Source organism: Mytilus californianus, unplaced genomic scaffold (assembly GCF_021869535.1).
Source record: "Mytilus californianus isolate M0D057914Y unplaced genomic scaffold, xbMytCali1.0.p SCAF_6, whole genome shotgun sequence".
NCBI lineage: Eukaryota > Metazoa > Mollusca > Bivalvia > Mytilida > Mytilidae > Mytilus > Mytilus californianus.
In genome coordinates this window covers 73424961-73438303 of record NW_026262712.1, presented here as the reverse complement: position 1 = coordinate 73438303, position 13343 = coordinate 73424961, and the positions used below count along the sequence as shown (strand labels likewise).

At 30.9% G+C, this 13343-nt stretch overlaps 1 protein-coding gene and 1 long non-coding RNA gene across 3 annotated transcripts; one reads left to right on the top strand and one right to left on the bottom strand.

The window, feature by feature from the left end:
- The first annotated feature begins 3040 nt into the window (after positions 1-3040).
- Positions 3041-4389, top strand: LOC127705888 (uncharacterized). The gene is made up of 2 exons (XR_007984080.1): positions 3041-3713; positions 3765-4389. It is a non-coding gene; the product is annotated as an uncharacterized LOC127705888 (long non-coding RNA).
- Positions 4357-13194, bottom strand: LOC127705862 (F-box only protein 30-like). 2 transcript variants are annotated; one of them, XM_052210213.1, is made up of 3 exons: positions 13035-13194; positions 7050-8722; positions 4357-5260 (listed from the first exon to the last, which is right to left on the bottom strand). In XM_052210213.1, exons 1-3 carry the CDS (start codon positions 13087-13089, stop codon positions 5042-5044), a joined length of 1947 nt encoding a protein of 648 aa, XP_052066173.1. In that variant the 5' UTR covers positions 13090-13194; the 3' UTR covers positions 4357-5041. The 2 variants fall into 2 exon arrangements, with proteins under 2 accessions (XP_052066173.1, XP_052066174.1); XM_052210214.1 differs by having other exon boundaries at positions 13022-13188.
- Positions 13195-13343: the final 149 nt, after the last annotated feature.

Below are 13343 nucleotides of genomic sequence, written 5' to 3'. Positions count from 1 at the left end.
ATCCATACACTAACACACAAGTTATGTCTGGAAGTTACAAAAATGCTTATTTTTGGTCCCTTTTTGGCCCCTAATTCCTTTACTGTTGGTACCATAACCCCCAAAATCAATCCCAACCTTCATTTTGTGGTATTGAACCTTGTGGTAAAATTTCATAGAGATCCATTCACTTAAACTAAAGTTAGAGTGCGAAAAACCAATGTGTCTTCGAACGACGCCGGCGACGACGCCAACGTCATACCAATATATGACCACAAAAATTTTTTAGCGGTCGTATAAAAAGTATGGAGAAACTATTTATAGATTTCTTCAAAAAAACATTCAGTCAGCTGGAACTACAATTACTCCTTACACAATTGATAAGAGAACCTTTAGTGAGCAAGCTACCCGACATATAGTGGAAGAGCTTTTATTGATCTCCTGGAATAGCTTTTGTATCCTTTGAAGGAAGTGACATGAGATATGAGAGCCCTATTCAAGGCAAAAGACTTAATTGTGAAATTTTCTGTGACACCCAGACTGTTAGTTTTCTTGTTTGAATTGTTTTACATTTGTCATTTCTGGGCCTTTTATAGCTTGCTATGCGGTTTGGGTTTTGCTAATTGTTGAGGGCTGTAAGGTGACCTATAGTTGCTTACCTTCTACATCATTTGGTCTCTGCTGGAGAGTTGCCTCATTGGGAATCATACCACATCTTCTTTTTATTATAATGACAATGAAATTTATTTTTTATGACAGACACAAAGTGGTTGCAAAATCTCATCCATGCTCTTTGGTCAGGTGATGAAATTTTGTATTTTCCTTGCTCTTTGGTCAGGTGATGAAATTTTGGTTTTTTTGCTCTTTTGCCAGGTGATGAAATTTTGTTTTCCTTGCTCTTTGGTCAGGTGATAAAATTTTGTTTTCCTTGCTCTTTGTCATGTGAACTGAAATACTGGTCAGGTGACGAAATTTTGTTTTCTTATTTCAGCAGCAAATAAAAATAAAAAGCATTATAATATGAAAATTTTATTGAAAGACATATTACTGCATAGAAGTACATCGATTAACAAAACTTTTTTTCTTAAATTTGAACACTGTAGTATATGATCATATCTTTGATGGGTTTTTAGATTTTTTAAGATTTCATTCTACCAATGAATTTTAACACAGAAAATGTTACGACTAAAATTGATTGTAAGTTATACAAAAATGTTAATGACTCGTGTGCATTTTTCTTGCAAGATTGTTTTTGTGATAATAGTCGCAGGAAATAGATTGTACATTCACCAAGATTCGAAAAACACAAAATCAGAAATTCCATTTTTCATAAAAAATGACATAAAGCATAATTTTATCAAATATCTATGAGAGAGAACTATTGAGTGCCTGCAAGCACCGAGTAAATATTTATAAGACTGGTGTTGTTCATACAGAAATATACTGTGGTAAATTATTTAATTGGTTCTACAATGCAATCTATATTTACAGGTCCCAAAACCATAAAAAGTTGACAAAGATCTATGTTTCTACAGAAAATGCTTTAATAACTGGGACATCATAAATAATCGGCATGCTTGTATTGTGATGCCATCAACCCTTAAAGGGGCATTAGCTACGAGATATAAAAAAAAAATTAAAATATGATTTGTTTTGATCAATCATTAATGAAAGTTTAATAGTGAAATAATAATTTGCTTTTAGCAGCCAGTTTGGTTCAATTTTGTCAAAATAAGCTAAGAAACATCGCTGATGATTTATTGACTTGCAAGTTAATAATTTGACCTCATTGAATCCATATTCATGTGACCTTCAATTTAACCCCTTAGCTAGAGATGGGTTACACATGAATTAGGCGTGTTCAGTTATTAAAAGGAAAAGAATGTCAACATTGAAAGTGAAACAAGGGTAAACCATTTGATTGACTGATTCGATCCACAAAAACTTATTCTTATACAGGTAAAAACGATGATTAACATATATTTTTAACCTATAATATGAAATCAAACAAACCTAGAATAAAAATCCAATTGCACGAGTTCGCTATCTTTTTATATCTACATTTATGTTTATATCGGGTTATATGACCGTCGGCAGTCTTCGGAGGTCACCTTGATGGTTAATTAGATGGCGTCGACTACATATTGTCGAGCCCATGCATTGTAACTTGTTTATTTTAGACTTTTTATAATTTGGATATATGTTTCAGTATGTTATAAGTCAAATATGAGAATTTGAGTCAAATCGGTGAACATGAATTTGACAGCTAATGCCCCTGCAAGGCACTAGATATCGGTTTTAAATCATCTTAACTTTAAATAAAGGCATGGTTATTAATTTACAAATTGAATCTTAATGATGAAAATAAATAAATGTTTTCAAAATTAATCAATTTAACTGAAAAAAAAACATTCCAGGGGAAGTAAAAGCCTTCTGACCAAATTAACCCTTAAATCAAGTATACTGGAATTTTCAAAATATACCACTCAAAACTTCTGTTTTCATAGAAATTTGGTTAATCACATGACAATGAAGTGCGAAAAGATGAAACAATAGTAATGCCTTCATAAGAATCAACAGAAACACTTTCTTAGAATTAAAAAAACATCTTATTAAAAAATATATCAATTTATCATATAAGGCCAAAAAAATATATTTGTGTTTCTGTCTTCCTACTTGTTGTTATTTATTGATAGAAATCAAAAGAAGAATATTTATATTTTGTTTATGAAATAAAAATAATGTGCAAAGATGACTTATTTTAATGGGGAGTATTGATAATTCTATGGTCAGAATAAATAATATTTTGAATGTCCAAAAAAATTCGACACAATGAGTTCTGCCGCGTCTTGCAGTTTTATAAACAACTTAAATTTTTATGTCTGCCCTAAACACATTCAATTGAAATTTTCGGTTAAGCACCATTAAAGTTAAGAACATTTGCTAATATAAGTCTATGTTAAATAATGAAGAAATAAAATAAAATAATTTGACCTACCTAAATTTGTACCTACCATATTTTTTTCTGCTAGAAGGCAGGAAAAAGGTATATACTTTTAGGTTTAAAAGGAAGCAGTAACCTCTTTGTAATTTTTTCAAATTTGAAAGATCAAAGAAACCCCAAACACCATTTCCTTTGATAAGGTTAAATTATCTAGTAATATTAAACATTTTTTTTTATTAAAATTTAAAAAAATTATACATCTCTGATTTGTATTATGCTAATTTGATATCCTCCTACATTTATTTAGTTGGTATGGTTTATTTTCAAACAAACAAAATATAAACAACATTGTTTTAAACATTATTTTGTAATAAGGAATGCCAATAAATAAATAAATAAACACACAGAAACACTAACAAAATTTAACACATCTATGAAAAGAATGTCAAATAAACTACAAACGAAAAACAAAACTTGGCTATGATTTGCCAACAAAAAATATACATCACATTTTTAACAGCATAACTACATGATATGGACATAGTCACTACTAGAGAGATTAGACACATATAACAATGAAAAAATACTTCAAATAATTTGTAATCTTAGAAAAGGTGTGATTGTTAACATAAAAAATTATAAAAATGTGTAAGTTACCTGGGTAATACAAATTTCTACTTACTTCAAGGTCTCAAACAATATAGTACAACCTTACAATGTAACCTCTACAAACTTCAAGGTCTCAAACAATATAGTACAGCCTTACAATGTAACCTCTACAAAATTGAAGGTCTCAAACAAAATAGTACAGCCTTACAATGTAACCTCTACAAACTTCAAGGTCTCAAACAATATAGTACAGCCTTACAATGTAACATCTACAAAATTGAAGGTCTCAAACAAAATAGTACAGCCTTACAATGTAAGCTCTACAAACTTCAAGGTCTCAAACAATATAGTACAGCCTTACAATGTAACCTCTACAAAATTGAAGGTCTCAAACAATAAAGTACAGCCTTACAATGTAACCTCTACAAAATTGAAGGTCTCAAACAATATAGTACAGCCTTACAATGTAACATCTACAAAATTCAAGGTCTTAACCAATATAGTACAGCCTTACAATGTAAACCACTTGTTTTGTAACCCATGCACATGTATAACTTCTATATAAATTCTTTGTATATCTAAGGAATATAAGACATACATTTATTATTCATATAAGAATGAACATGTTATCTTTAGTTCCAAAGTGGGCTTGCATGTTTAATGTTGCAACTCTGGCAAAATTGACCTTATATGGTTTGGCTGTTCTATTTCTGACAGCTGTTTTGTTGTTGTTGCTTCTAAATGTTTGGATACAGTTCATTCATTTTTATTTTTGGGATACCAATTTTTCGTGGATTTTGTGGGTATTGCTTAACCACAGATTTGAATGTTAAATGTAGTTCAAATTTTCTATAGGCCAGTATGCAAACTTTGGCAAAACCAAAAAATAAAATATCCACGAAAATAAAAATTTTCCTCAATCCACAAAATTTGGACCCATGAAATGAATGAAATGGTTTCCGAAATTTTTGTTTTAAACAAATGTGATATAGGGTAATCTTACTGTGAAAAGAGAAATTGTTATCATATGTTTATAGTTTATCACTGTAGGTTATAATATCTCCTACAAGGGAATTTTTTTTATATAAATTGAATTATTATCTCCTCTTTTCCTAATTTTTCAAAAGCTTCCTTTTTCTATTTTTTCCCCTAGATATGTTGTTTACAATAAAGGATACCCATATCTATCATACATTGTGTATCTATTCTCTAAAGCTGTGAAAAATATCATTATGCAAAATCAAACTAGTCAAATTATCAAATAATTACCAAATATGAAATGTTAAAAAAAAAAAAATAACAATCAACTTCTAAGTTTTGTTCATTTGGGAAATTCTTTTTATCTGCTTTGGTGAATTCGATTAAAGTTTTGCTTAAAATTTTCTAAAAAGTCTTAATTTTTAGATAAATAAAATCTCTGCACAGCATATCTAACATGCATAGATATTTTTTGTGAAAATGGATGACACATTTATGTAAGACTTTTGATTTGTTTATTTGCAGCCTCTTTCAAGCAGATATCAGTTTGAGTAAAGACTTGGTTGTATTTTTCTCGTCTGGTGTACTGTGTATGGACAGAAGTTCTGATGCAGGACAAAATGGTTCAGTTTTGATATTCTTGCTATTTTCCTGATTGTATGGACAGATCTTCAAATGCTCAAACAGACCATTCCCTGTATTGTATTGCCATTTCCTCACTGGAGTAAAGCTTGTGCTAAAACACCATTTCTGAAACAGAAGACATGCTTATTAGAGTTGATTATAAATTTTTGTTCAAACTTTTTTTTTTTATATATTGCTCATAATTTCAAAGAAGCTTGTAAATACAAATGTATGAATAACATTTTTTTGGTAAAAGGATATGGTTGTGTACATTTATGTCCATGTAAAAGCAGCTAATGCATAAAACACAATTAATCCAAAAGACTATTAGAGGTCAACATTAAATCGTAAGTTCAACAATAGCATCAATAGAGAAGAATAACTCTTTTATTCACCTAAATCTGGATAATTTGAGAATCGTTTAATACTAAAGTCTGTAAGGACAAACTATGACTTGGTTCCTGCCACTTGAATATGCCACATGAATATGACGCAGGGTTCAAAAACTAGTGGGTTTTTTTCATACTCAACCCTCCCCTTTTCTCCTTCTAATAAGCATGATTATATATAATTAGTGGAATAACAAAAAAGTGTGTAGAAGTTCAATATATATGTATTCCTCTTACTATCATGTTTGTAATTCATAATTCAAAGTGTGTAAAAATGCCTTCCAAAAGATTCTTTAACTTGTAAATCATGTAAATTGTGTAGATTCATCATCATTTGTTCATAAGAAACAATCGACACATGCATTGTTCCACTTGATCATGTTGGTTGTTTGTATTGTTTTTGTAGTTAACAAGATTGATGGGCAAGTTATGAGATTTAGAGTTAGATTTGTGAAGATTTCTTTGCCTGATACTTTCTGCATGTAGATTGTTGACATTATCTTTATCTCTATCATGTCTATGCTTCACTGCACAGATGCAACTTACCAACCATCTATCAAAGAATTTGGGTCAAACCAGCACTAGGGGCTGCCTAATACTTGCAATGAGATATCACTGGGACCTTGATAGGAACAACAGCAACAAAGTTGCATTGAATTTTTGAGTTTTGTCAAGGGCTTAAAGTAATTTTGTGTCATAAGTGACACCATTTATAACAAATGCTTTTTTTTCAATATCTTTTTATACATGTACATATATCACATTTATTTTGTATTGACTGAAAAGGATCTTTCTTCATTGCTTAAGCTGTAGCTTTTTAAAATACAATGTACATTTACAAATATAATATGTAATTTACATTTTTTGTAGGATTTATAAAAATAACTAATCGAAGAAAATTCAAATAGAGAAAAATATTCAACGAGTGACTGAACAACACATTAATTCACGAATGCGCGTAGCGCATGAGTTAATTATCAGTGTTGTTCGGTCACAAGTTGAATATTTTTCGATATTTGAATTCTTTGATTAGTTATTCTTTTTATTACATTGGCAAATGGCTTTTTTTAATGAAATTAATGTAGAAAATGTAAGGAACTATATCTTTTTTCTACGCATTCACAATTTGTTTTGATCAGACGTTATCGACGTCTTGACAACGCCTATTGTTGTATGATGTCAGAGAGTGAAATAACCACGTTTATTTCACATGTGAAATTATCGGTTTTTATTTGACTGGGAAATCAATGTAATTCATTGCTACATGTACCAATGTAATAAAACATTATAACTAATGATGAACATGATGAATGCAAATCTTGGTGAAAGTATTTTTATTGAATATTTAAATAATATATGTTTATTTATATAGTCACACATGTTATTACAACATACACATACTTCTGGTGCTGATAATGCATGGAGAAGTAAACTTTTAAACCCTATTTATCTATAAACAAAATTAATGCATGCATTCAAATTTTGGTATGTTTTTGTTACTGTGTCCCTACAATGTACAAACCTACCCAGTATGCAATGGTCCATGAAGGTTTTACATCATCCTCTCTTGCCTGCCAAACTGGTATAACCATGCCTTTCTGGTCCAGTAGTGAAGCACATACATCTCTGAATAATTTTGAAGTTAAAGAAAGATTGCATAGACTAAAACTATCTAAAAACACAACAATGTGTTGAAGCACCTCAAACGGAAGACAGTCTAGGTAAAATTTTCCATCAGAAGATGGGAAACTACTTGCACTATCACATAACCTATTGCACTGATATTTTGGAAGGATCTTTATTTTTGAGTCATATTTTTGTGATGTGGTTATCTCTGGAGTTGCTTCCCTTAGTTTTCTTTTATCTGACTCTGTAACAGAGCAGTTTTTACATTGAATTTCCTCCATTTGTTCTTCTTTCATTTGATCATCTGCATTTGTTATAGCTAGCCCAAAACTTTCCTGTAATGCACTGTGTACTATTTTCCCCTTAGGTTCTAAGGGAGATAACTTTTGACAAGAATAATCACATCCCATGTAGGCTAGTGGACATCTGAACTCCATCATTCCATTTAACCCACAGTGGATATCATTATGAACATTTTTGAAATGCCAGGGATACTCATCTCTTCTAAAATCTTGAGCACAGAGAAAAGTATACATTTTCTTAGGCTTTGGTATATACTTTGATATGCATTCTATATCTAGACTAACTCCTAACAAATTATACAATTTGATATCTTTTGTATAAACATCTTCTACTGATACTTCTTTACAGTCATCAGTTGATTTAGATAGATCACATGATTCCTTTTCTGATATTTTCTCACTAGAATTAACATCTAATGGTTGATTAATTTCATCATTGTCAGTTTCAGCTGTTTGCTGGCTACTTGTTTTTGCTTCTTCAGTTTCAGTGATCCCTTGTAACTTTTGTGTCAGATTTTTTAGACCTGCTTTACCAAAATGATGGGAAAATAAGTCTAATGTTGCAGAAACACTATCAGCAGTTTGTTTTGAGGCTTTGTGTAATTGATTAACAACTGTTTTTTGTAGTCCTGGAGGATACTTCTGACTCCCCCATGGGGTGTCTTCATCAGATGTAGCTCCTGATGTATCGTCTACAGTATTATCTGAGTCAATGGAAGAACTTCTGTTCTGCTCTAGTGGAACACTGGGGTATTTTTGTGTAAGTGAATTCTGGAAGATTTTTCTTATTTTTCTTGGAATTTTCATTGACTGAACAAGCATTCGCTGATCTCTAAGTGCTAATGCCACATCTAATTGAGTACATTTTACATGTTGGCTATCCAGAGGCAATGGCGTTGTTAAACATTCTTCTTTTGAATGCATTGGCCAACGATTCCACTCAACAACACACCTCTGAACACTTGCAGGACAAACGCTTAAATGAGATGCTCTTTTACACCTTGCCATTTCCAATGGACACCCATTAGTATGGTTTATACATGGTACTTTTTGTTGGGAACAAATGAGTTCATGTTCATCCTTCTTGCATGAGTGAAATCTGTGGCCACACATATTATCACAGTCTGTCAGTTCACAGCTGCTTAGTTGATCTGGTGTAATATTACACTTTTTGTTAACACATGACTCACAATGGGCATGCAGTAAAGACAAACTAAACATCATATCTTCCATAGCTTTTAAGTTTTCAGCTGCTGTTTCTCTTTGTTGATCTGAAAAAGTCAAGAATTTTTAATATCATGATTAAAATAATTGTATAAACTCAGTTTTGCAGAAAAATGTAGCTCGTCATTTGTATAAAGTAAATTTTTCCATCAAGTCAAGGAATCAATATATGAAGACTGACATTTTTAAAACTACTGTTCAGATTCTATATTTACTACAAATGTTTGGAAACTAATTCCAGGAGGAAAGCATGAAAACAACAAATTGAGGTAACATAAGAGGGAATTTCATCATTTTTGTCTTTAATAAAGCCAATTACATGTACTATGAGGTGAAATTTTTACCTTTTGTTTTGTCAAAATTTTTGTCTCAAATATATGAATACTTATAATTAAAAGAGTATTGCTTTTGTAGTACAAAGTAGAAAATTTATGAAATATGTGGTCAATCTCAAAAGATGAAGCTTCTAATTGTACATTGTGTTCAAAATATCATTAAAATTCTATCTTTATGACACATATATATACACAGCACTTATATAAGATGGTAATATACGAAGATAATGTTATAAAATCATGTTGAAAAATATTTTGGCCGAAATATTTGTCAACACGATTTTATAACATCATCTTTGTATATTAACATCTTATATTAGTACCGTTGTTCAAATCTTTAGACTTTTCCTTATCTGCGCAGTATCTTCTATTTTAGACAATCCGGTACATATTGAATTTGCAGGTTCCTCCTTTTTATAGACTTAGATCTAAATTCATGTATTCTGAAGCAAAGTCAAAGTACCCCGGTAATTGAACTCAATACAATCATAACATTTTTTTTGTTTATTGTGCATTGTCAATTTCATGTCATGCCTGTCAACATTTTGGATTTCACTAAGTGTACATTGTGTCTATTTTTTGTTTTATTACCACAAGATTTAAAGTGTTGTTTCAGAAAATTTGCTTTGTTGAAAGCACCCCCAAAGGCTACATCAAGTAATAATATAAAAAGCCTTTTAGAAAACTAGACAAAAACGATGCTCCGTCATATGAAGAAATATAGTTCCACTTGCATGAGATTTAGTAAACAGTGTTGTTGAAGTACAACTTCAAATTGTTGGGTCTGAAAGACTCCTTAGTAATGATGCGGTAGACTTATCCATAATGTACAAATGTAGGAAAATTTATTGTTCTTATTCCTTTCAAACATCATACACTGTTTGTAACTCAACTTTTGCAAAACAAACAAGGGATAAAATTTGTGAATGTTAAATGTAAATCAAAGAGCTTAACAGCTCTGAGGGAAAAGACGGCCATTGTTTCTAAATTTTTTTTGGTATCTTTTGATAGTCTTCATACAAATAATGCGCAAAAGAACAGCTAGAACATGTAGAAGGGTTGACAATATTGAAATTAATTGTTGTTTAATTTAATTTCATTTCCTTAGTCCAGAATTCATCAGGATTCAATTTGGACCAATGGAAGAGATCGTCACCTTCTAAATCAAAATATTTGATTAAAGTTGAAAGTTAATTATCTAAAATTCAATTGAATTCTATCATTTAATAACTACTACAATATATTTCAATTTTTTTATTGTGTACCACTGAACTGCAGGCTAGGGCCATTTTCCATTTTTTGTGACAGTGCTCTAAGATTTTTAATTTTTTCTCAAGAAAGTGAGGACTGAAAAGTCAATTCAGTTTTAAATTTCCATTGATCAAGTTCCCAGTTACAACTCTCCTCACAGGGATACATGTACTTACAAAAATCAATCAAATTAATATAAGCTGTGTGCAGCTTGTTTCCAGATCCTACATTTTGATATATTTGTAAATTTCATGAATAAATATGTTTAAACTACAAAAAACAACATTTAAAAATTTTATAATTTTTTTACCATTACAATGATTATGTTGATACAAAAAATTTTGTTTTAATGGAAGACTACTTATCATATAATAAATGTCTCATTTCAAGTGTTCAGATACATTAACTTTTATTAAGGTGGATAATCACTCATCAATGGAGGTGCTCCTGTATTGGAGGAAGATTCTCAATACAGTTACAGAAAGAATGAAAACTGCCGTTTCTCTCCCCAACCTCATGTATCCCCATTGTTTAGGCCACAGACCACAATTAAATTCCCCTATTAGTTCTTTATAACGTTTTGTTTCATTAAAAAAATTGCACCATGCATTTTTGTCAAATCTTTTGTGTGTAATGTATAGTACTAGTCCAAAAATATATCCAAAATTCAGAAAGATTGAACCAATCACTCTTACAAATTTAGCCAATACACATCCATACCCCTATGGACAAGTCAAGAGATGTTCTGAAAACTGTAAATATCACCTTTTTGCACCTGGCCTAATCACTCTTTCCATATCAAAATCAGTTAAAATACAACATCCAAAAGTTTATTTCACCTCTCTTCTTTTATTTCCACCCAAAAAAAACTTAAAGAAATGAGTGAGGAAGGGAAAGAAAAAAATTAAGAAAAAATACACTTTAATTAAAAGGAACTATATTCGTGGACAATGAAAAGTGGGATCATTAATTGTGGTCTTGGGCCTATTAGGGGTCTAAAACTTGACCAATTCTAATAAATCTTGGCATGATTTAAGCTTAGTGTATTTTGAAACAGTTTACAAAGTTTCAAAGACATATGATATCAATTATAAAAAATGTGGCATTTTTTATATCAGAACTTTGGGTGCTGAATTGTGCTGTTGAATAAGAACAATTTCAACTATCAAATTTGGGCTTCTAAAAACCAAAAAATACCAAAACTTGCACTTTTTAATGTCTCTATGTATAAGTTATCACCTATTAAAAGCAACAGATAGCATACTTCATGTATCAGACTTATAAAAAAGGGCCAGAAGTTTATTTTATATGAGCATGTGCCAAAAAATAGAGGTTTTCAAATGAAGTGAGGCCTTATATGAAATGTAATATTTTTTACTTACCACGATTTTCTGAAGTTGTTAAGTTATAAGAAAGCCTTTTACATGTTATAAATGTACTTTTAATGGAAATATAAGTTTCAAATATCATAACACATGTGGATAAAATGGTCTTCTGCAATGTCAAGCTTAAAAAAACAGGTTGTCAATTTAGACCGTTCCCCACATTTGCATATTAAAAAGCATATCCATTCTCAATTTTATATAATAATATGGGAGATGGAGATATGCTTCTTTTTGCTCAAATCTTTGCTTAGATATGATAAAACATGGAACCTGGATGTTAATAGATGCTAATGCTAATAGAGGGACAATAGATACCTAACAATAATTGGTGATTTAAACTGTGTACCTGAGTGGACCATATCAAGTGAAACTCGACTGTTCGTTAATTTTATCATCTTCTGCAGGGACGAAAAAAAGTGCACAGCAAAATCCAGTTAAGTTTTAAATTTTCTAAAACATAAAATGCATTTGAATTTTATATATCTAGGGCATGCTATGCCTTAAAACTTTTCCAGATACACAGGTTAGTCTGTACTAACTTGGAGTAAATTTTGAGGTAAAAAAGCAGCCATTTTAGCCAAAGGGTTTACATGTACATGAACCTTAATGTGAGATGCATGGTTATGGTAACTGCACATGTAAATTAGAGTATGGGAATCCAATAATTCAAAAGCAGTACAATTTTGAGGATTAGGACAAAATAAATGATTTTCTTCTAAAAGGATGTGTACAAGTGTTTTGATTATAGTAAAACTTAGCCATTCAAGTACATAAAACATTTTTTCAACCTTTTGTTAAATTTTAGTCTCATTTATAGATATAAGAAGATGTGGTATGAGTGCCAATGAGACAACTCTCCATCCAAGTCACAATTTGTAAAAGTAAACCATTATAGTTCAAAGTAAGGCCTTCAACACTGAGCCTTGGCTCACACCGAACAGCAATCTATAAAGGGCCCCAAAAATTACTAGTGTAAAACCATTCAAACAGGAAAACGAACGGTCTAATCTATATAAAAAACGAGAAACGAGAAACACTTATGAACCACATCAACAAACAACAACCACTGAACATCAGGTTCCTGACTTAGGACAGGTGCAAACAAATGCAGCCAGTTTTAAGGTTTTAATAAGCGCCAACCTTCACCCTAACCTGAAACAATAGTGTAACATCACAACATAGAAAGACACACATAATGTCATAAGACTTTAAAGAAAACCTCTCTAGACTGGAGTCGGTTAAAAGTTAATAGAGCTTCTGTTATGGCTTCGATTTTTAAACCTTGCTGACTCTAAATAATACTTATTAATCGTTTTTATTTGTAAACTCAGAAATTATCTCAATTATTTTGTTGAACATTTTTTAAATTACTGACTTCTCCCACGTACAGTGCTTATATCTGCGCTGGTCATTTCGTGATATGTAAGGACAAATGTTGTCCATGTTAAATATATCAAGTTGAACAAAATTACTATGGCATTTTCGACACAAATCAGCTGATCTTCTATGTATTTGGTCTGGATGTCATAGGATCTTCATTCAGTCCATATAGGGATTACATGTTCACCATAAAAAATATTTTTGACTATTTGATTAATGATAAAATTGTCCACAAAAATATATTTCAATTACACACAGCAATGTAGGCATTAAAATCGTCATATGAAATTAATATTTAAAGAAAAACAATATCAATA